The sequence below is a fragment of the Saimiri boliviensis genome, chromosome 7, assembly GCF_048565385.1.
Source record: "Saimiri boliviensis isolate mSaiBol1 chromosome 7, mSaiBol1.pri, whole genome shotgun sequence".
NCBI classification, from domain to species: Eukaryota; Metazoa; Chordata; class Mammalia; order Primates; family Cebidae; genus Saimiri; species Saimiri boliviensis.
Window position 1 is genome coordinate 44741149 of NC_133455.1, and position 25439 is coordinate 44766587.

Genomic DNA, 25439 nt, shown 5'->3' on the forward strand with positions numbered 1-25439 from the left:
AGAAGCCCAGGCACCCCATCTGATGTTTGTCTTACCCCATGCTCTCAATTCTAGCTCCACATTAGAATTACCTGGTGAGCTTAAAACAGCAACCACCAAAAACCAAAACAGTTCTCAGTCACCACTTAGACCACCAATTAAACTGATGCTTCATTATACTTTTGTTTCCTCCCCAACTTTCTGAGACATTTTTTAACTTACAAGAATAGTTTACTATTCTTTAATTTACAAGAATAGTTCAGTGAACAGCCATGCATTCTTCACCTATATTCAGCAGTTAACATTTTGTCGCATTTACTTTCTCTTTTTCCTTTATCGTATTTATATATCTGCACATAATGTACAAATACATATTTCTTTATTTGTTTTTTGGAACTATTTGGGAGTTAGTTATCAGTATTTTCACACTTCATTGCTAAATACTTCAGCATATACCTTCTAAGTTCAAGGGCATTCTCCTATATAATCACACGTGACTATCATATATAGATAATTCTATCAATATTGATAGAATTGATAGAATCAACAATGTTTAATATTCAATCTGTATCAAAATTTTCTACTTGTTCAATAATGCTTGTAATAGCAATGCTTCCCCAAAATTTAGTATACATAGAAATCACCTGACAACTCTTGTTTAAATTGTAGTCTAATTCAGTATATCTGGGTTGGAGGCTGAGGTTCTGAATTTCTAATAAGATCGTAGGTTCTTAGGATCAAACATTGGGTACAACAGCTGTAAAATTGTTTTTTTTCCCCCCCATCCAATTTCCAATTAAGCATCATTCATTGCAACTGGTTGTCATGTCTCTACTTAATCTCTTTTTAAAAATCTTATATCTCTTTAAAAAAATTCTCAGGATTTTTTTTTTCTTCCTTGTCATATACATGTGTTTTTTTAGAGATAGGATCTTGCTCTGTTGCCCAGGCTGGAGTGCAGTGGTGTGAACACAGTTTACTGCATCCTTGACATCCTAGGCCCAAGTGACCCTCTCACCTCAGCCTACTGAGTAGCTGGGACCACAGGCTCATGCCCCCATGCCCAACTAATTTTGTAATTTTTGGTAGAGATGGGATCTCACCATGTTATCTAGGCTTGTCTTAAACTCCTGGGATCAAGCAATTCTCTCACCTTGGCCTCCTAAAGTGCTAGGATTACAGGCATAAACCAGTGCACCCTGCCCCATGTCATATACATTTTAAGAGTTCAAGCCAGTTGTTTTGTAGGATATCTTCTAAGGTGATTTGTTCATTTGTTTCCTCCTAATTATGTTTAAACTATTTTTTTTTTGCAAAAATACTACAAAGATCAATCCGTTATTTAAAGATCTACACAAGCATTGTATAGATTTGCCCTAATGCCGTAAGCAAACAATTCCATGTGGGTGCCCTTAAAGAACTAGTGAAAAGGGAAGAAAAATACTTTGTGAAGAACCTCTGCTCTGTGAATTTTACAAAAATTAGCATTTCTTGTACTCTTCGAACAAGAGAAGGACAGTGCCCAATTCCTAATGAGTCTAAATAAAAACAACTTGTTTGGTTATAAATAATTTGTTTAAACCAAAGGTTCTTTTAACCAACTTGTTTTGTATTGCATGTGTGTTCTTGCTATCGAAGTATTTACAGGAGTAGGAAATACTGCATTATGATGATAATGTTTATGACATCTGTTTTAAAAAAACAGAATTTGTTTTGAAAATTGACAAAGCATGGAAAGTAGATGTTGATGAATGAAATGCCCTGCCATGATATGATGTGATATGATAGTCTATTGTAAGTACTTGTAGAGACTCTCTTGGTCGTAAATGGTGGAGTAGTGCTAAACGTTTTAACAACTGACTTTTTTCCCCCACCTTGCTCCCCTCCCTCAGAAAAACAAACTGGAAAAAATCCAAAACAAAACAGCTCTGGTTTTTCACATTTGCCAATTACCATGAAGCAAATAGTTTCTCTACAGCCAATTTCAAGCTATAAATGTGACATCAGTACACTTGCAAAATTCCTGAAAATTTGTCAGTTCTCACATGCTTGTTTGAGCCCATTCCAGTACATTACTGATTTTAAGGAGAGAAACCCAACTCAATTTTATTTATGGGAAAACTGGAATTCTTGGCTAATGTAATTGAAGAGATTAAGGACAGAGCTGACCCCAGACCTGGCTGGATCCATATTTCCTTCACCAACTCTTGGCTCTTAGCCAGTTGTCCTTCTGTATATACTGCAGTTACTCCACAAGCTCCAGACCTAGATTTTGGAAGCAGGATAGGCTTAGATTAAGAATAGTAGCTCTAGCTCAGATTAGCTTGAAATATGAACCTACCACATATTTGCCACTATAAACATGGACAACTTAATATCTCTGTGGGCCAATTTCTTCATCTGTATGGTAGAGATAGTAATAGTACCTGTCACTGGGTTTTAGACATTTAACAGATTAATACTCAATAGTTTAGAATTCTTGGCAAAGAGTGAGTAATCAGTCTTTTCATTAGCATCATCATTCTAAATTAACATCAGAAGAAATAAGTCTTTCTTATTCAGCTAAAGCATGAGTATTGAATCTCATCTGATGATGTTGAAAACATGCTCATCCTTAATCGTTGTTCAAGCTAGGGGATTAGCCAATCTTTGGGTCCCGGGAGTCATCCTTACTCACATTAAGTAGATTGAAAATGGAAAAAAGGTGATTTCCTAAAATATACCCTGATATACTTTACCTAAAATGAGAGCAAAAAAATATATATTAAAGAACAAGCAAAAATAATGATTGCTATACAATATTTTAAAAAATATATTTTTCAAAAGAGTTATATGAAATATATGTGATCACATCAAAGTTGATCTTAGTGACATGAAGCTATGCTTTGGGTAGAAAAATCAAGGTGACAAAAATTATGTATAAATTAATGGAAAGTGTATTATAGTAGTTTCTTAAAATGCAAAGACCATTGGAATTTGTGATCTCATAGGAAAGTTACTCTAATCAACAAAGATATAATAATATGTGTCAAATTCAGCACATTTTTGTTTTAATTATTGCAGAGAGGTAAACTTACCAGCATCTGAAGTTTTACTGCATTACTTGGTTACTTGAATTATTTATTCCATATTTCTAATAGGATAGTTTCTGTTAACTAAATATGCTCTTTCCCATCATATCTCTTTCTCCCGCTGATATGTATTTAAACACATGTAATAGAAAGGTGTGATGAGCAATGGTCTTTATTTGTGATGAAATATAAGACATTTTTCATTAAACTTTTTAATTATAAGTTTAAATAGTTGCAAAGGGTGTAATTTTCAACATTTTATCAATACTGACTTTAAAGGTAAAAGCTTTCTCATTATGAATTTATCTAATGACATCTTGTAATGATTTGATACTTATCATCTACTTTAAAAATACAAGAACGATAATCTTAATTAAAATTAAACAGGTTCTGAGACTTCTTTGGAAGTGCAGAGCCGGAAATAGTCAAGACATGGTTGAAGAATAACAAAATTATAGGACTTGTTCAACCAGATATCAAGGCCTACGAAGTGATAGAGATTAGGACAGTGTAGTATTAGCCACGGGCTAGACAAATTGATAAATGAAACAGAGTAGCTGAAACAGACCTTTCCATAGATGGACATTTGATTTGTTAGGAGAACGTGATAAGCACTACATCACAGAAACAGACTGGACACTTGATTTGTAACAGGTAGCATGGATGAGCAATGGGTGGTCTTTTCAGTTAATGAGGGAAAAACAGACTTCTCCCTCATGCAATAGATAAAAATCAATTCTAGGTAAATTCTTGGTCAAAATATAAAAGGCCAATATTTAAAGACTTCAAAATACAATAAGGACACAAAATATTGACGATTTCAGAGAATATGAATAAATTTGGCTGCATTGAAATTAAAATTTGTATTTTCAAAAGCATCGTATAAATGTTAAAATCGTATAAATGATAAAAAGATAACAACAAATAAGAGGATATTTGCAGCATGTGTGCTTATGTGACTCCAAGGAAAGACCTGAACTCAACATTTGAATATGAATAAGCAAGAAAGACCAGAGGACTTAATGAATAGGTTTCTCTGTTTCACCGCTATTGAGATTTTGGACTGGATAGTTCATTGTTGGAGTCTATCTTATCTATTGTAGATTGTTTAGCAGCACCTTTAGCCTCTACCTGCTAGATTCTAATAGAACTCTCCTTGTTTTAACAACCAAAAATATATTCAGCCACTGTCAAATATTTCCTAGTAGGTAGAGAGTAAAATTACCTCTACTTGAGAACCACTGTCAGAACAATAAGCAGAAAGCATAAACAGGCATTGGAAAAGGAAGAAACTCAAATGTAAATAAACAAGATAATCAATCTTATTAATAGGAAAATCCAATGCAAAGCACTTTGAGATATGATATACCCATTATATTGGCAAATATTAAAAATTCTACCAATTGTTGGTGAAGACAAAGAACATTAGGAATTTCTGTGCACTTTAGGAGGATATGTAAATGGATACAAGCACTTTGGAAAACAGTCCAACATTATCTTGCCCAGTTAAAATTATGTATAACTTAGGACCAAGCAATTCCACTTTTGAAGCATATATCCTAATGAAATCATTACCATGTACATTTGGATACATGTATTAAATACAAGAATGCACATAACAGCATTGTTTGTAATGGCTAAAGGGTAGAAACAGTCAAATGTGCAACAAAAGTGGAATGCATAAATAAAGTGTGGTATATTCCTTCAATACTAGACAGTGATGAAAATAGGAGAAACAGGTGAGTAAGGAGGTATTTAACAGATAAAATATTAAATTAGACGAGAAAGAATAGATATTGCTTAATTCTATTTATAAAACGTTCAAAAATAAGCAAAATTAAACTTTATGTTTAGAGATGCACACTTAGTAGTGAGATAATAAGAAAAAACAAAAAGTGATTACAAAAGAAATTAAGGAAAACCTTGAAAAATGGAGCCATGCTTGTTCATAGATTGACTTTGTAGTTGGTATGTCAATATTCTCCAAATGAATGCGTAGGTTCAATGCAGACCTTATCAAAATCCCAATGGACTTATTTTCAGAAATTGAGAAGCTGATTCTAAAATTTATATGGAAATTTAAGGGGCCCAGAATAGTGAAAAAAATTATGAAAATGGAAACCAAATTTGGAGGACTTACATTTCATGATTTCAAAATCTACAAGTTACTACAAAACTGAAGTAATCAAGACTATTTTCACTGGCATAAAAATGGATGTATATGCCCTTGGGACAGGATTATAAGACAAGAAATAAACCTTTATATGAATCGGTTTATGTTCAATTGATTTTCAACAGGAGTACATAGGCCATTAAATGGGGAAGATAATAGTATTTTCAACAAATGGTGCTAAGACAACTAGATAGCTACATGCAAAATAATTAAGTAGCACAACTGCATCACATTATAAAAATTAACTCAGAATGGATCAAAGAACAATATTCCATTTTGGAACATTGGATCACTCCAAAAAAGAAATCCACACCCATTAAGAGTTACTCCTCATTTCTTCCCGACTCCCAAAACCTACACAGTCACTAATTTACTTCTTGGTTCTACAAATATATTTTTGTGATTTTACATAAATGGAATCAACATTATTGTTTTGTGAATTACTTCTTTCACTTAATGTGTTTTCAAAATTCATCCATGCTCTCACATGCTACAGTACTTTATTACTTTTTATAGCCAAATAGCACTCCATTGTATGAATATGCCACATTTTATTTATCCATTTATCAGAGAATGGAAATTTAGGTTGTTTCCACTTTTTGACTGTTATAAGTAATGTTGATATAAACATTTGCGTACAAATGAACATTTGTATAATATGGGCATATATTTTTACATCCCTTTGTATATAGTTGGAAATGGAATAGATAGGGCTTGTGATAACTCCATGTTTAACCTTTTGAAGAACTGTCAAATTGTTTTCTAAAGTAGTTGCAGCATTTTACAATCCCAACTGCAATGTATGAAGATTCCAGGTTCTTCACATCCTTGTCAACACTTGTTATTGTCTTTTTAATAAAAAAAATGTAATAATTGTAATCACTGTAGTCTGAAGTGATATCTCATTTGGTTTTGTTTGTTTTTGTTTTGAACCAGTCTTGCTCTGTTGCTCAGGCTAGAGTGCAGTGGGATGATCTTGGCTAAGTGCAGCCTCAACCTCTCAGGTTCAAGTGATGGTTCCACCTCAGCCTTCTGAGTGGCTAAGACTACAGGTGTGCACCATCACACCTGACTAATTTTTGTATTTTTTGTAGAGATGGGGTTTTGCCATGCTGCCCAGGCTGGATCTTACTCATTCTTTCTGCATCACCTTAGGGTTCTGAATGTCTCTTCATTCTCTCGCTGAGAGGGCTGGGAACTGCTTTTCAGCAAAATCTAGGCCTTGTTGGCAGGTGCTATCATGACTCACCTCCATGTGCCAGGGGGCTGGCTATTTTTCATTTTTTGCTTATCCTTTTGATGTCATATCTTAGAAAGCTTTGCATAACCTAAGGGTTCTTCCAAGAGTTTTATAGCTTCACCTCCTGGATTTTGTTCTTAGATCCACTTTGCATTAATTTTTGTTTATAATGTGATGAAGTTGTGCAACTTAATTACTTTGCATGTGGCTGTCTAGTTGTCCCAGCACCATTTGTTGAAAATACTATTCTTTCCCCATTGAGTGGTCTATGTACCCTTGATGAAAATCAATTGAGCATAAATTGATTCATATAAAGGTTTATTTCTGGTCTTGCAATTCTATTCCAATGATACGTAGATCTATTTTTGTTTTTATGCTGGTCCAGATAGTCTTGATTACTTTAGTTTTGTAGTAATGCCCATATAAATTTTAGAATCAGCTTCTCAATTTTTGCAAATTAAGTCTGTTGGGATTTTGATAAGGGTTGTGTTGAACCTATAGATTAATTTGGAAAATATTGCCATACCAACAACAAATCAATCCATACACAAGGATATTTTTCCATTTCAACATTTCTGTAACTTCTTTCAACAACTTTTTTTTCTTCTTTCAACATTTTTTTCTTCTTTCAACAATCTTTTCAGAATATAAATTTTGCACGTATTAAAATTAATTCCTAAATATTTTTTCTCTTTGATGTTATTGTAAGTGGGATTATTTTTATTTCATTTTCAGTCTGTTCATTGCTAATGTGTAAAAAATAATAATTATTGCATTATTATTATACATGTTTTAAAATAATATATAGTTAATTAGGAGGGCAATGATTGATTATTGAATATACTTATCATCACATATATCTTTAATGGACTAAAATGTTGCATTTTCTCTGCAGATATCACACTACAGAAAGAAAGTCAGGAAGGAATTCCACTCCAGACCCAGAATCAGGAACCTCTAAAATCTCAGGAAAATATATCACGACCCATCCACAATCCTTTAGTTTTAAAAACCAATTTTGAGGAAGAAGAGGAAATAGATGAACAAAATGGTTAGTAGATCTTTTCTCAGGTTTATAATGAGCATTCACAAACCTCGCAACATTTTCTACATATGTGTTTAATTATAGAGGTTTATGATGAAATATATAAGGCAGATTTTGCCGAGAACGTAACTTTATTGTATTAAACAAATTTAATTCGTTATGTTCTAATTTGTTCTATGTCTAACATATTTATGATCATTTGGATTGGAAATTCTTTGTTGTATGATGGCTGGGAGACATATCTGATGCTTAAGTATATACAGGTGTATATATGAGTATATATAGAGATACTAATAAGCTCCCTTTTTAATATAAACTGTTTCTAAAACACATTGATGCACATGTGTTTCTGTTCGTATACATATGTATTAATAATATATTAGCTTCACATTTAATCCTTGAGTTACAGAGATCTATGTAATAGTTACTAATCTATAAAGCACTGTCATCTGCATTATTCTAGGTCATCCTCACCAGAGTATGAACAGGTTTAGAACGCAGGTCTTTGCAGTTTAGTTCATCCTTTGCCTCCCCTATCAACCCAGCACAGTGACGCCAGAAAGTGTGTATATACAAGATAAACATGAAGAAAAATAAACTCTCACTCTGTCTTTGTGCTGGAATGTGTCCTTCTGTGGGCTGCAGGCTACCATAGTTTCTGTGCTTAGGAACACACAGAGCTACTTATTACTGTTTCTGTGTGCTGCAGCTCCATGCCTCTCATGCCTATGTCAACCTCCAAATAAACATACACCATCTCAACATTGAGTAGATACATTCAGCGTCTCATTTCAAAGTACATAATACATAGTCCTTTCTTTTCTCTTGACTAATTCTTTTTAACACTTAAAATGTAGCAACTTGAAACTATTACTAGTATGTAAAATTATTGACTTTAAACATATAAAAACATAATCTATCCATGAGAACAATATTTGGGAATTTTCTTTATAGTTTATAAATTTTCAGATTATTTAGCTTTGGGAAAATTTAATTAAAAATGTATCCTATAGATGCTTCTAGTTTATGGACAAAGACTCCTGAAGAAATTGAAGAAAAAAGAGCAATTAAGGAGATGTGTTATAAATCTGGTAAGAAATCAAACATTTTTTGTATTTTATAATACTTGATATGATCAATATATTAACCATTACTTTTCTTATGGTCGATTAGGAGAATACTACAGATTTCATACTCCTCCAGATATTTCATCCTTGAAAAGTGTGGCCCCTACAGCAGAAAAAGAGTCAGAAAAGCCTTTGGAAAGTGGCAGTGAATTGCAAGAAGGTAAGAAATGAAAAGGCAGCATTCATAGTGATATATAAGATACTTGGTGTGATGGACTGAATTATTTAGTGTGATGTACAGAAGAATAAAGTGATAAATAATACATTGTAATTGAGAGCTAGAAGAAAGTGTTTGTATTGGATGACCCAAAGCTGCTATTAATGGGATTATGTTATCCTAGAGAAATGACAGAATGAATAGACTTCATAATGCACAATGACACTACACACTCCATGGGGTAATCCTGTAAATAATTTGCTTTTACCATTTTATTTGTTTTTGAGATAAATCACCCCTGTGAAAGAGGTCTAGATTTTTCTTTCTGAATAGGAAAGTAAGCCTAGCCCAAGAAGAAGAGATTACAGAATGACGCTAGCGGCAGGACAAAGATTATTTGGTCATTGAATGAGAGTCTTCTGTGGGCCAGGCTATTTCAGGGGCCGTGCTGGAGGACAAATCAAAGGCTCTGTGTTTTATGGCGCTTACTTCTGGAGAATCTGATTTATTGTGGATGAACATCCACGAGAGGTTGTGCAAGTCTGTTTGTATCGAACTATTCAAACGTGTGGCGGTAGGTGGCAGCAATACACCATCAGATGGAGAAGAGTCTGCAAGACTTGGGAGCCATACAGGGAAGGACAGATTGCAAGTCTACACTACTTAGAGGAGAAAAAACAAAAGGAAACAGAAACAAAAGAAGAAAATAAGTTAACAATGAACATTATAAATGGCATATTATGAAGACTATTATATGTACTTTTGCTTTGTATTATGCTTTCAAGGCTTTTATTTGTAACTACTTTCAGTTAATTCCTATATACCCTTCACCTATATTTCCTTCAGATGTTAGCATTTTACCATATTTGAATTTTCACTCTCTCTAAATATACACATTATTATAATTTTCTGAACTGTTTGAGAGAATAAGTTATAGAAATGATATCGCTTTGCTTTTGCATAACTGTAGTATAAATATAAAAATCAGAAAATTACCACTGATACAATATCATTTACAACCTTCTTTTACCACAAATTTTACCAATTATATCATTAATGTCCTTTATAGTAAAATTAATTTTTCCCCTGGTCTAGGATTCAATCCATAATCACACATTGCATTAGGTTGTCATGTCTCTTTTATTCTGCTTTTATTTTAGAAGAAAATTATCTAGAAGTGCATAACGAAAGCCGAGAGTATTATTTAATTATCAGTGTAATTAGCATTTTGTAGTGTTAATACGTTTTATCTGATTTTTCATGGTGACAAGACAAAAATCAAAAGCAATATTACAAAATTAATTGTATGAGAAACATATCAAACTAAATATATTATGTACATACAATAGTGTTAGATAGCTTAACATTTTTTAATTGCCATTGAATAAATAATTCAAATAGGAGAATATACTTGCTTACTTCTTTGTTGACAATTACAGAATTTAAAAGTCATATATTTATTAATTTATTGTTTATCAGATCACTGTTCAAACAATACTTGCACTAACTTGAAAGCTTTTTTACTTTCATCATGAATTCTGCCATAAATTTCTTATTTAAACATCTAATAATTTCTGGAGAAATTATTTTTCTTCTTCTTATTTCTAGGAGATAGTCTTACAGTTCCGACAAAATTTAGCCAATATGAAAGGCAAGGTGAAATAAAAACATCATTGCATAGAAAACCAGGGACTGACATTGCTGCTTCTGAAAATGGAGGTAAGTTAATTTATTACTGATTGACTGAATCTATCACCACATAATAAATGTCTGATTTTTATCTTTTACAACTAATTTTTCTTTTTTTGACCATGTCATGTTTAACACAGGGAGTTGGAGGTACATCACAAAATCAGTTGCTTTCAGAGACTAAAATGTCTCCCAAATACCTTGAGTGAATTTGTGTTCAGTGTGTAAGACATTCCATTTTCCATATTTTAATGAGAAACCAGATGTGTGTGTGCTTGTGTGTGTGTGTGTGTGTGTGTGTGTGTGTAGGCTTGACTCCAGAGTGTAATGAATTTAGGTGTCATGTATGTGCTGTAATATACTATAACAGAGCTGTAAATGAAAAAGGCACTTAATAAGTCATTTGAATAAGTCTGTTTTAAAGTAGCTGTATTCAAATATATATCATGTGTGCCAACACATCACATTGTAACTGTGTATTATACCTTAAATATTTTGGAACTGCTTTTTAGCATAAACATGTTGGAAAATCAATCCTTTGACTGAAAATTTCAGACATTTGTTTTAAAAATATATAAAGAGTTTGTGGTGAGATTGAAAGGTGTGGCTGTTGAGAACAATGTGTGTGAAGGTCAGGAAGGGAGTTGAGAGCAGGTATCAATAAGTACCAGTATATCTTACGCATATTGGTGATGCTCACTGCTGTCCTGGTGTCAGCCATTTTCTTCTGTGTATGCTTTTTTTTTTTTTTTTTTCTGGTGCTAAAGTAATTTGATTCTTTCTTCTTTCTTATATCTGAAGCATTTTAGTCTAGCTGGCATTGTTTGGTTGCCTTGAAGCAATAAGTTTAGCTGCAAATTAGAAACCCTGGTAGTTTCTCCCATCAGAGTTCCCACTGTCTATATAACCTGTATAAGTGGGATCCACTTAACCTGAGCAATTCTAATTGAACATTTTGTTGAAGTATTATTAAATCAAATTGCCTTTTGGTTAATAAAACGTTATCTTCAACCATTGATAAACTAATGATTTCACATAGAAGTAAACTTTCCTTTACTTTTATATATTAGTAATATATTCCCAACTTTGTTGGGTGTTAGAAAATGTGAGAATGTCATTATACAGTCATTAGCCTATCTACCATTCTTTTGGTATGGTTGTTCAACCAGTTGATTGCTATAATATTGTTATAAATTACTATCATAAACTGGTTGAACAACCATACCAAAAGGATGTTAAAAAAAATTCCATCGCCGGGCGCGGTGGCTCAAGCCTGTAATCCCAGCACTTTGGGAGGCCGAGGCGGGTGGATCACGAGGTCAAGAAATCGAGACCATCCTGGTCAACATGGTGAAACCCCGTCTCTACTAAAAATACAAAAAATTAGCTGGGCATGGTGGCTCATGCCTGTAATCCCAGCTGCTCAGGAGGCTGAGGCAGGAGAATTGCCTGAACCCAGGAGGCGGAGGTTGTGGTGAGCCAAGATCGCGCCATTGCACTCCAGCCTGGGTAACAAGAGCAAAACTCCGTCTCAAAATAATAATAATAATAATAATAATAATAATAATAATAATAATAATTCCATCATCTGGCATTCTAGATTCTGGCATAGTTAGGCATATTGATTTTCCAGGCATCATAATGTTCTCTGTGTCGCTAGATGAAAGAATCTTCTGGGTATATGTATATGATAGATATATCTAAACATATTGAGACCCCTATATTCATAAGACATCTTTGAAATGAAGATGATCAAAAACTGAAATTATAATGAGTTAGTGTTCAATTTCAAGAAAAATACTTGAGGTATTGTCTTAATATTATTTTAATGTGTTATACACTTTAATAAAGTTCACAGATCTGGAGTGAATAGTTCGTTAAAATTTTACGTGTGTATGTATCAATATAACCATATTTATGGTACTCCAGATGGCTCCTTCTCTCCAAGTCAGTAGTCTTCTCCCAATGGTAACCGCTACTCTGCTCACTCTTACTATAGGCTAATTTTGCATTTTTTGATGTTTATATAACTGGAAATATACAGTTTGAGCTCTTAGTTTGGATTCTTTTACTTAATGATCTTTTTTATGAGACTGATCCATGCTGTTGATTGTAGCAGTAGCCTTTTTACATTGCTGTAAATATCTATAGACAGATAGATACATACCACATATATACACACAGATCTATATATAAGATGTATACTATAAATATGTATGTATATATAAAAACATGGGCATTTCTTCTCTATATATAGTATATACATATACACACAGTTGATACACACACAAACTCACACACGATTGATTCTTGTTATTCCTGGTAGCTATGTTCTATAAAGCTGACATGAACACTGAATTAGCAAACACTGAACCATTGCACCTTGGGGAAATACATACACGCACATATATACATACATCTCACAGAGATTATAATCTTAAATCATAGAAATTACTCATCCTGGTATATTCTGTTTTCTTTATTTTACAAAAGAGAAAACAAAGTTAAGAAGTGTTAAGTGACTCTCCTGAGGTTCCCCCACCAATAAGCCTCAGAACTTGGATTCAGATTCCTTCCACCTCTCCCCAGAGTCAGAGCTTCTTGCACTGTGCTGTGCTGCCCCCTCCTGTCTCCAGCCATTCTCTGGTCATCTCTGTATGAACTGAAATGAGAATGCTGAGCATTGCCATTGTTAGACCTCAGCTAGAAATATGTGGGTCTACAACTAAAAAATTTCACCACTCTTTATACGTTTGTAAACAAATAAGAAACAACACACAAAAGTGCCATGAGTATCGATATTGGGATTTTAATGAACAATATTTCCAGTTTGGGACTATTGTTAACATTCCTGCACATGTCTTCTAAATGCTATAAGTACTCCTTTTCTTTGAGATAAGCTTGCTCTGTATCCTAACCCAGAATGAGAATTTTCAGTCCTTTAGCTTTAGCCTTTCTCGTGGGTGGCTAGTGGTACATCTTTGTAGTTTTAATTTGTATTTCCCTGATGACTCATAATGTTGAGCACATTTTCAAAAACTTATTGGCCATTTTGACTTTCTCTTTTGTCTGGTGCATTTATAAGTCTCTAGTCCACCTTAAATTTTTTTTCTTATTGATTTCTCTAGATAAATCTGGATACTTTCTGCCAACCTACTGTCCTGCTCACTAATTCTCTTCCTCTCTGCTCTTCAATCCATATTTTAAATTCTAAATTTCTGTTTGACCTTTTTATTGATTTTCTACTTAAATTCTCTTATCAGTTCTCTATTTTGATAATGTTCCTGTTATTTTTTCCAACTTCTTGTTTGATAACACTTGGATAGCTCTCATTTTCCTCAGATTTTTGCTCATTTGTTCTGTCTTACTATGCCCTTCTAATATTTTATTTGCTACTGAACATTATAGATGAAAATTACATAGTGTATGAATGATGTTTTTTAAGAGAGAAACTTTTCTTCTGGCAGAAAGCTAGACTATCAGCTGGCCACCTTAATTCTGTGAAGGACTGGTTTTGGGCTTTACTAGGGATGATAAATTATTTTTCATTTCTTTGAAGGTATAGTCCTCATTCCTAGGATATGACCCTTACCCCTACAGCATTGCTTTACTGGGTTATCAACTGAGACATGGGGTATTCACCAAGATATCTCTACTCTGGTGAGGCTTCTGTGCCAAATTTTACCTCCCAAGCAGTATGTAGATGCTGAAATCTCTGACCAGTTTTTAACCTCCCAGATGCTGTTTTGCTTAATTCCTAGGGTTCCATTCTGTACATGAAAAATGTGGGAGTCAGGTAACAACCTAAAGGGAGTTTTAGTTTTATGCCTCTTTCAGGGGAACTTCTTTGTTGTTCTTCCCTTTTCATTTCCCGCCTCAAGTTCAAGCCAATTAGACAGTCCCAGACTTTTGGCTCTTTTTTACCTCCTCGGTGTCACTTTGTTTGTTACTTCCTTACATGATGAACTAGACATGCTTTCAGTGAGAAATCTGTAGTGAGTGTGGAGTGTAACTCCTTCAGGGAAAAAAACCAGGGTGAATGTGAACATACAATTGACTATGTGTGCCTCCATTGCTCTCAGGGATTACACTAGCATGCATTGGGTTGTTTTCCAATCAGTGCATTTTGGCATTTCATAATTGGTTTTGGGATGAAAGTTATTCTGATAAAAGCCATTTTTGTCATGGCAGAAACCAATTTTTTTTTTTAACATTTTCATCACTGGTTTTGTGTAAGCCCCTTGAGGCCAGGAACTGTATGTAATCAATCGCTATAGATAAATATCTGTAGTAGAATGCTTGGCACATTATGTGTACTCAGTAAATACTTGTAGAATAAATGATGATATGTTTAAATGCATTGAATGACTGGGTAATGTAGACATGTTTATAAAATTTACAGTTAATTGGAATTTAATTTGTTGGAACAATTAGCCATATCTTACAGGGTAACCTCAAACTATAATAAACATACATTCTTACATTTAGTTACAAAACATTAAATGGTGGCTTTTCTGAGTCGGGGAAACCCAACATGATGGAGTTTGTGAGGGGAAGATATAGTGGGTTTTTTGGCCACAGTGTTTCACAATTTAGGAGTTTTCACTAGACAGTAAACTCACATTGGATTATTAGAAGTAGTATGGAAAGATAATTAAATGCGATTTAAAGTACTCAGTAGCGGGTCTGATACCTAGAAAACTACTCCATGAATGGCAAATATTATTATACTAGTTTCCTTGATTTCTCCACAACTTAGTTCACATTTGGGTGACATTTTTAAATAAGGTTATTTGACATAAATATTTTATGCTAAGAAAGGGTAACTTGTACAGTAAAGGAATTTGGAATTTTGTCTGTAATGTTTAAAGCAACTATGAATATTTATCCTGGAAAATAGAAGACCTTGGGGAAACATGAAAACTGCTTTAAGATATCTGAAGATTTTGTATGGAAGATAGATTACATTTACTTTGAGTATCTCTAAAGGGTGGGGCTAAAGATTATTATAAATTAAGGAAAATTTTGTTGACTCTATGAATTTTCTTGCAATTATATGTAAGTTTACATACTGTGTATTCATATACATATATATTGATACACATATATTAATCTAAGCATATAGATGTATGGAGACAGGTATGGTATCACTGAGAAGTGTCCAAACAAAGGTGGACAAAAGGGGTGTTGTAGACAATGTTCCTGTATTGAAAGGTAGTTTGTATCACTTTCTTCCATCATTGCCACTGACAGTAAGGTTTTGTCATAGGAGGTGACTGTTATGTTCCACAGAGGATCATGTTTCTTGGAGTAGATGAAAATGAAGCTTTAATGGAAGAGAAAGAAATCACCATATCAAAATGTTCAAATACTAAAGGTAATGAATTATTATATAATTTTGATTCATTTGCAATTTGGCTAGACAAGTTAAAGGTAAGGTTGCTTGTTATAAAAACCAGTGTAAAAGGAATGGTAATACAGCAACATATACACCGAATAGGAATCAAGAGCTCTAAGGTTCCAATCCTGGCTCTGTCCATAATTGTAAGACCATGACAATTTTTCCTTATCTGAAAAATAGTCTGTGAACTGTATAATTTCTAGGAGTACTGCTAGTTCTAAAGTTACTGGCTCTCTTAACTGGTAATACCAAGTCCTTTAATATGTAATATCAGTATAAATGAATTTTCTTGGAAAATATTTTGAAAATTTTAAAGAGTTTAATCTCGAAAAGACATCAGTATTTTATACTTGTTGCTAACACTAGTCTGTGAATAATCAAGACATATGATAAAATACATCCTCTGTAGTTTTACACTACCTTTAACTGCTTAGAATCCACCATCTGGTATCTCTCTGCTGAGTGCCCCTCAGTCACAGACTAAAAATACAGCTGTCCTGTAATTAGGGAGCTTCACATACTCTCAATCACAATGTAAACCCATTTTATTTACTATCTCTGCTACGAAATATTCTCAAGCATAAGAAAGGGCACTAGTGATCAAATTATTTCTGTGGAAAATTGTAAATCTTTCTCTCATTTTCTCACTCAAAGATGGAAAGGTTTTGCCCAATCCATCAAAGAAACTCTTAAAGCTATACTAATACAGTAGCTGCCAGCTATGTGTGACTGTTTAAGTTAAAGTTGAATAAAATTTAAAAAATCAGTTTTTCATTGGCACTAGCCACATCCCATGTACTCAGTAGTCACAGGAGGCTAATGGCTGCCATATTGAACAGCACAGATTTAGAACATTTTTATCATTGTGGAAAGCCCTACTAAGGAGTTCTGCTCCAAGGCAAATAACAAGAAGTTAGTTCTGCTCCAAAGCATATAACAAGTTAAAGTTATTACATTTAAAATATGTTCAGAACCCCAACTTATATGGGACCATTCAACGTAAAAATTTAAAACCTTTTAAAACTTTTGTATGGAGATATAAAAAATATTGCCACAATTTTTTATTTACATATTGAAAATAATGGCTATAGTTTCAGAGTTTTGTTTTGTTCCTGATGGCATTTGGAAATCCATGTGGCAGTTAGGGAATGTTAATGATGCTTTCCTCACAATTAACAAACACATATATTATTTTAAAGAACTGTTCCCATCATGTAATGTTTGAATAGTGAAATACCAACTGAGATGTTTTTTAAGACTAATATTGACATTTTATTTTCTTAATTTGCTTTAAAAGATAACAAGGACAGTCCTCATCCAAAGCGTTCCCTAACTACCCGACTAGTACCTACAACGCATGTATTAAATGCTACCGAGAATATCAGTATGAAGTGCAGAGAGGATCCCTCTTCAAGTGAGACATTAGCTCTATCACTTTTTGGCCTTAAATATAATTGTCTTACCATGGATTTGTATTGGTTATTTAAAGCATAATTTTAAAAAAGAAAAAAAAAGGCTTCAAAATTATTTAGAATTAAGAATTAAAGACACAATATCCTCTACTAACTGACAATGAACTGTGATGTAGGTCCTAGTGCATTATATGCTTTCCCCCTAGTTTAATTTTGGTCTTAAATTAAAAATTTACAACCTTTTTGGAAGATTCACTAGCATACCATTTTAAATTTCACCCATAGTGGAATAATGCATTGACAGCTTTTTATTATGCTTTGGATTGTTTTTTATTAGTTTGGCTTCTCCTTGACATTCAGTTCAATGAACTACTTCTCTTGATACAGTTAAGGCTTGTGAATCTTCCTGATCACTTCCCTTCTTTCTTTTTTTCCTTATTTTATGTATTGAACTCCTAAAATATTCTTGGATCACAGCCTGACACTGATAGGAATAATTGTGATTTGTTTCCAAGAAGCCCAGTTTAGTAGCACTTGTTAAAAATATGGATTCCAAATCATTGGACTGGCAGCTTGGGAGTATGGCAGAGACATGATGTTTGAAGAAGGGACAGTGAATCAGATCTTTATTGGGGGCTTAAAGCTTAAACTGAGAGTTAGGGCACAGAAAGATTTATTAGTCTACTGTAGAAAACTAGTATAATCTACACTGTATCTTTGGTGATCAGTTTCTCTGTGCAGTGGTCACTTGTGATTTTTCAGAAGCCCTGCACAGTGAAGTGACAGAATGTCCCCTCTACAAAATTGTTTAAAAATTTTCTGGAGACACGTACCATAGAAATTCCTGAAAAATTGAGAATATATATAAAATTTTTGATGTGAAAATATGCAAATAAAAAGTGAAAATTTAATATTTTTAGAACTTACAAATTCTGATTACTTAATCTTGACCAAACTCTCTGTACAACCAACTTAAGACCTTAAAAGAATAAGGTAAAATTCACTGAAAGTATTTGACTTTAATCCAACTTCTTAAAAAGTAGTAGTTTTCGCTAAAAAGTACAAAAAGATTCGTGTTGAAAATAAGGATTCTAAAACTACTTAATATTAGCAGTATAATGATATTTATAATTATATTTTGAATGCAATTTTATGTTCCTTTAAAACAATCCACACGTTCCTTTGGAGAAAAGTATTTTTCTTTGAGGAAAGCTACTTATTAAAGGTTATCTCATCAATCTACTTCCAAGATAGATTTTTTTGGCACTTAAAAATAAATCACCTTTTGTTCTAAAAAGTAAAGTGATTAGGGTAGTACATTTATTTTTTACTCTTGCTTGACATGTGAATGCACAGATATGTAATTATCACCTACAGTAATTTCAAAGATAAAAGCATCTCTTTAAAAAAAATGTAAAATTTGTATCTTTTCTAAGTGAATGTTGTCCAGCCGAGGAAGCCTCATTTTAAAGGTGTGAAAAAAAGAAAATGGATTTATGATGAACCAAAGAACTTTCCTGGCTCTGGAATGCAGAGAGGTAAAGTGTCCATATATTTGATATTTATAAATTGTAATTTTAAAAGAGAGTAAATATCAGATATCTTCTACCTGAAAAACAAATTACTGTCATGTGACATGGATGTTACTTTAGGTGTCAGCTCAGCTTCTCTAAACTTCATTATTTTGGCTTTCATTATGCCGTCAAGTACTTACAGTGCAATATGTTATTTGTGGGTGTGAAACCAGGCTGTTTTATTGCTCACTCCCTCCTGTCTTTCTTTACAGCAGTACAGACCCCAAGTCCCCAAAATAAAATGAGTTACCATCGCAATAATAAAAATCGAAATACTGAGAATGCATCCTATGTTCACGTTCAAAGAGATGCCATCAGGAGTGTCTCGTTGAATGCACCTCCCCGTAGCAGGCCCACACAGGGGTCCTACAATAAAGTCCATGTTAACAAGGAACCCAAACCCAACCTCAGTCCAGGTGAGAGGTCTTTTCTTGATGTGGTTTACTCGTGTCTGTGGTTTGCATTCCCATGGAATTTTCCGATGGCTTGGCTAATCTTCACTGTTACCTACTCCCCTCTTCTTTTTCCTGGCCATCACCACCACAGAAACTAGTGAGAAAATTTCTTCCATGTGCACTCCTGCACGTGATTTAAGAGATGTGGAAGAAAACTCGTGTTGTGTGCAGATGACTTCACATTGCACCTCCCTACAGTGTTTTTTTTTTCTTCTTTTATCAGAGCACTGCACTTTGTTCCCCCTGGACAGCTTCATGTCACTCTGAAGGATTGTTTTTAAATGGCTGACATTTTCTTTTTCCATTAACTACATTGTTCAATTATCACCATCAGACTAGTGCCTTGACATTTCTGTAGGCCTTCATGATTATTTTCTGAAAGGGTTAGTTTGGGGATTAACTGCCATATTTTTGACAACCTCTCCTCCCTCTCACTTTGTATAGATTGCTTCTAAATCATTTCATCATGTAATAGGCAAAGTCATAGTATATGTCAGGAAGTACAAGGCTACCAGGGAGAAGAGAACCAAATCTCTTTTTCTTCCTGTTTCTCAGATGGATTTTGCTCTTTTGAAATTGAGTTTCATTTCTTTCAACTTAACAAAATGCTGCTCAATTCTATATGATTTCATGTTTGTATTTTTCCTTGTTCATGGTCTGATTAGCGGAGTTCTGAATATTTTGTACTTTTGGAAGCATAAGACTGTATCTTTCTCAGTTTCTTTTACAATTTAAGAAATACATATACCTACTATGTACCCATAAACAAAATGTTACCCATAAACAAAATGTTTATATACACCTACTATGTACCCACAATGTTTATATACACCTACTATGTACCCACAATGGGTATATAGTAGGTGTATATAAACATTTTGTTTATGGGTACATAGTAGGTGTTTCTTATACAATTTAAATAGACATTTGCATTATTTGAGTTATTTTTCTCTTTTCTTTAGAATAGAATTATATAGGAATGTGTATATGTAAATCAGGATATTCTTAGGTGAAACTGGCTTTTAATTTTATTTATTACTATTATTTTATTTATTGTTATTGTTATTATTGTTTAATTGCAAGTGGATGGCTGTGAAGTTTTAATTGCAAGTAGATGGCTCTAATACAGTGAGTACTAGAACAGTTGCCAATGTCTAGATTTGTGTGAAGGTGCCAGAGTTTATACTCTGTATTGCTTTTGCACCATTAGTGCAAATGTCAACACAAGAGAAAAGCAAATTATTGGTATTGTGGATCATGTTTGAGAACACAACTGCATAGTAATATTTGAAAACACAAATATAACATTGTTAGATAGTATTAGAAATGTAGATATGTCAGAGAAAAATAAGTATTGAAGGACCAGTTCAGGATATAAATGCTTTGGCTGTCTGGGGTAGTGTGTTCACTACTTCATCATACCACTTACTGCAACCATGAAAGTCATTTCATGGAAGGACACAGGACTTGGGCTGTACCTTATAGTTTCACAGTTTTTAAATAAAAGCTCTAACAAACATTAGCAGAATTTATATAAAGCTATGATGAAGCAATGCAGTGAAAATTTTTATTACATTTAGATATCATACTCTCCTGTATCTTACCTTTATTTGAAGCATTGAACAGCCAATTAATAATCTCTAACCATGTTCACTTATAACTTAAATTGTCTTAATAAACTAACCTGATGACTTAGCTTTGAAATGGCAAAATAAATTAGAGAATAGCTTCACCCCTGAGATATTTATAACTTTAAAACACCTTTGGAATATAATTTTAAAGTTATAAAATATTTAATCCTGGATTTTTTTCCCTCAGACAAATATATGTCAACATCATATAATGGTTCAGCCTGGCGAAAACGAATTCCTTTCTCAAAAACCTATTCAAAAAGCGAAAAGATATATCCAGGTAACTATTTATAAGTGGTTTTAATGTATTAAGCAATTCTGAAAATGAATAAGTTTTTAAGTGCAAGGAATATTTTAGAAAACAGGAAGATAAATATAAATTTTGAGATATATATGCACATTTAATTACTTGGAGTTTAGGAGTTATCTTGTCTACTAGTAATTTAATTCCACTGTTTTGCTGTCTTCCTCTTGCCTATTTTTATGTGTTACCAGAAAAGGTTTTTATACAGTTCTCTCCTGGGCAACAAACAGTAATTGCAGCAATTATATAATATGTTAAGATGGATTTTTGCTGTGCTACAAAGCAAATACATTAAACTGTGTTTTAACACAAGACATTAAGGCTTTGCTATATCTACCATAGACAAATATTGGCAGGTACAGGCTGACAGGACATCCAAGATGAAATTTCTCAGCCAGTAGGTTCTGAGGGACTGTGGTCTCCCCCTTGTTGAACCCTGTCCTCTGGGAGACTGGGGATCCTTGGAACCTCTTCAGGGCAGAGGTTTGTAGTAACCCGACCTCAAGTTGTTCTTTTGCTAAACAGTTTGGCGTTTTCTTCCAGACTGTCCTGGGCTGGTTCAGTAGGTTTGGAAATCCACACAGGATAAAATGCTTTCAGTTACATCTCAGACAACTGAATGTTGCAATAAAAGTTCCAGTTAGGGAAGTCCTACTGACTACAACTGTGACTCAAGGCATGGATCTGTGTTACATGTTTATATAATGGGACAACTGTTTTCCTTGTATCCCCCATTTTTCCCAAATCAAACTATGTGCAAGAGAACTCTGTTGCAGTGCTATTTAATTGATTATACTTTCCCTTAACTTTGTGTGAATTTTCATATGTTATTGCACTGAATCTGGGGGGTGGGGAAAGAGGTGAGGAGTTGATGAATATCCTGAGTGAAACTTGTTGAGCTCTACAGCCTTTCTCCCATGGTCCTCTTATGGGCAAGGAGATATTTGGAGTATTAAAGGATGTGCTCCTTCCTTATCCCTGTCTTAATGACTTCTCTTGTCTTTCAGTAGCCTTCTCCCCTCCCATTCCAGATAGTTAAGCAAGAATTACAGAAGGATATTTGGGAAAGGAAGGGCCACTTCAGCACATAATACATGTACCATCTATGTCTAGCTGTGAATCTATGCATCCAGGTATGGCTGCATTGCAATTCCCAGATACAATCTAGGGAGAAAAGCTTTGAGGAAAAATTTTGCAATGTTATCTGGGCTAGGGGGAAGGCAAGTCATGTCTAATATGAGAGGACTGGAGACAGCTTCTTGAGATTTTCAAGTGCAAGTTTGCATGGGAGGGCACCTCAAATTCCTGTGAGGCTCAAGTAGGAGAGAGTTTGTGGGAGGGAAGTGAAGTCTTCTGGCTGGGACTAAAAGGATAAGCACCAGAAAGAGGGTCTTGTTGAGCCATATTGGGGTGGGGTGGTATTTAGCTGTAATCTCAACAGATTGCTTCTGCCAGAGAGTCAAGGAGAAACTGAGCCAGCGTCCACTGACCAAAACTTTGTTAATTAAAGTTTTATGGTCTGAGGACTAGCTGCAATGACATCACCTGGAAGCATTTTAGAAATGTAGACTCTCCATCTCAGATCTGATGAATTAGAATTTGTGTTTTAACAACATTCCCAGGTGATTAGGATACACATTAAATTTCAAGAAACCTTAGACTGGCTACCTAGGCCACCATTAAAGAAAAATAAGAGCTCAGCACAGCGCCCACCCATGTCAAGACTGTTGAAATTATATTCTCTTACTAGCTCTCTCACAACCGCACCATTCTCTCCTGTTCCACTTCCAGAAATTAGGATCAGTAGCAGGGAGGTGGAGTACAGAGAAAACCCTGAAAAAGAATTTTAAATCTGAATGTGACTGAAATTTAAAAGTGAAGTGCCTAATAAATCAGTGAATTGGACTGAATTTACATGCAAAGGAAGAATGAGGACTTAAGAAATTAAATAGATTTTATAATGAAATCATTTGTTTTCTTATTTTCTTTTGATTAGGAAATGCATAACCTCAAAATGGTTATCCTTCCCAATTGCTGTCATCACCAGAATAGGAAGAGAGAGATTACCTTGGGTTTCTTCCTGCACATGTTCTTGCTAGGTCACAGAGCAGCAATTTCAACCTTTCCCAGGGGACAGATGGACTGCTGGAGGAAAGGAGGCAGAAAACACAAGCTGCCATGAGTCTGTTCCTCTAAGGGACTGGCAGCCAGGGCCATAGAAGTGTAAATGAACAGGAGAAGCCTTTTGGAAAAATGTTGTTGGATACTGCGGGGATAATGCAATAATAGAGGAAAATGCACGTGTCTGTGGGAATTAGGGGCAGAAGCTGAGGGCGACTAGAGATGCCATTCTCATCAGCGAGCCTCCCTTGAGGCCACATGTTCTTTGTAATAGGGATATTGCTGGTGTGAGTGGAGGTGCTTGTCTTCATATGATGGAGCCTTCCTTCTGCTCATTCTGCATGTCCCATAGCACAGCCTTATATATCGTGTCACTTTCATCCTTTTCCACTCCTCCATCCAAATACAAAACACAGTAAGCATCGAAAAGAAGTGGGCTATTTGAATGGCATCTTAAAATTTTATAAATTAAAACAATATGATTAGCTTTTGCTTTTCCTTTAGATTTAATTAGCAAAAGAGGAACAAAAATGTCAGTGCACTAAACAAGAAAATAATTGAAATATTTTGTATATTTTATTATTAGAGCCAAGAAGAAATGGGAGCAAGTAACCTGGAGGTTGAGAGAAGAGAAAAATGAGAAAAAAGTGCCAGACATCATCTGATTTACAATCAAAAATGAAAATTCAAAGAATGAGATACTCAAGTACTCTATGCTGTTTACTGGATAGCCAAAGATGATAAAAATGCAAATTCTGAAAATAAGATGCAGGAAGTACATTGTGCTCTTTCAAAACTGATAAAAATGCAAATTACAAACAGCTGCCAGTGTATTTATGTAGATCTGGAATTCATTCCATGCATTACTACAAACATTTTAATAAAATTTAAAAGTTTGACAATTAAAATCACTCCTTAATTGTAAACCAAACTAGATTGCAGAGATTGAGAAGTAAAATTGTGCCTTTGATTTCTATTTTGCAATATTCCTTATGGAAGAAACTCACTTTTTATTTCTTTACCTGGATTTTAAGCTGGGCCCTCAGCAATGATAACACGTAAAGTATAAATAAATTGAATGAAGTCCCAGCATTACAGTTTGGTGATGAATATATTAGAGGAATTCCAATAGAAATACACTTTAATGTGTGATAGAAAGAGACAAAGATTGGTTTATTTTTCAGGACAGTTGTTAAACAATGTGTTTTAATTGGCAGCTACAGAATCTGCTGAGGTGTGCTAGATTCAAACCAAAAATAAACATTTTCCTACCATGAAAATAAAAATCATATGGTTATATTGGAGAAAAGGATGTATTTAAGAAAAAAAGTGAATAAATAGCATGGTGTCCAAAATATCTTGGTGATATTTTAAGGCGTTAGTAACTCCAGAAGCATAAATATTTACAAATGAAGAGAGACATTATTTGGAAATGAATTTTGATTTCTTTTTGGCCTTTTTAGAATTGTGTTTTGAATAGTACTTCTTAATTTAATTTTTAAAATTTTCATCAAAATTAACCACCTGCAGTGACTGAAACAAAAACATAGAAATTTATTCTTTAAACTTAAAAACACGTTTGAAAGCAACGTAAGTAATTAGCATTTAAAATGATGTTTTTTAAGTTTGTAGCATTTATACTTCTGAGTTTATTAAAGCTTAGAAAATCACTAAGATTTTAGGATATCTCATACTTACCTTTGCATGGATTTTGTGGTTATTGATATTTTTTTCAATATTTTTTGGGGGGAAGGAATCGAGGTTCTTAGAAATATTTTATTTTAAAACATCTTTTTATGATGTGAAGTAAAAAGCCCTAGTTTTTGTCTTCTAATGGTGCTCTGTGTACACACTTTCAAGCACATGGGGATATAATTTATTTTTTAACAAAGGAGAAAATATAAATAAAAACTGTGGGTTGAGTGCAGTGGGTCATGCCTGTAATCATAGCACTTTGGGAGGCCAAGGCAGGTGGATTGCTTGGGCTCAGGAGTTTGAGACCAGCTTTGGCAATATGGTGAAACACTGTCTCTACCAAAAATACAAAAATTAGCTGGGGT

The 25439-nt window shown here is 33.9% G+C and overlaps 1 protein-coding gene across 2 annotated transcripts in view; it reads left to right on the plus strand.

Annotated features, from left to right (window-relative positions):
• Positions 1 to 24822, plus strand: part of C7H12orf50 (chromosome 7 C12orf50 homolog) — a 36993-nt gene extending 12171 nt beyond the window's left edge. Inside the window, exons 3-12 of one of the 2 annotated variants that reach the window (XM_003927858.4) lie at positions 7359 to 7514; positions 8522 to 8599; positions 8682 to 8795; positions 10401 to 10511; positions 15751 to 15858; positions 17180 to 17296; positions 18731 to 18832; positions 19081 to 19284; positions 21142 to 21234; positions 23966 to 24822. In XM_003927858.4, the coding sequence (XP_003927907.1) occupies positions 7359 to 7514; positions 8522 to 8599; positions 8682 to 8795; positions 10401 to 10511; positions 15751 to 15858; positions 17180 to 17296; positions 18731 to 18832; positions 19081 to 19284; positions 21142 to 21234; positions 23966 to 23991 (1109 nt within the window). In that variant the 3' untranslated portion in view covers positions 23992 to 24822. The remainder of the gene's footprint in view (positions 1 to 7358; positions 7515 to 8521; positions 8600 to 8681; positions 8796 to 10400; positions 10512 to 15750; positions 15859 to 17179; positions 17297 to 18730; positions 18833 to 19080; positions 19285 to 21141; positions 21235 to 23965) is intronic. The other variant, XM_039472179.2, reaches the window with a different exon arrangement.
• Positions 24823 to 25439: the final 617 nt, after the last annotated feature.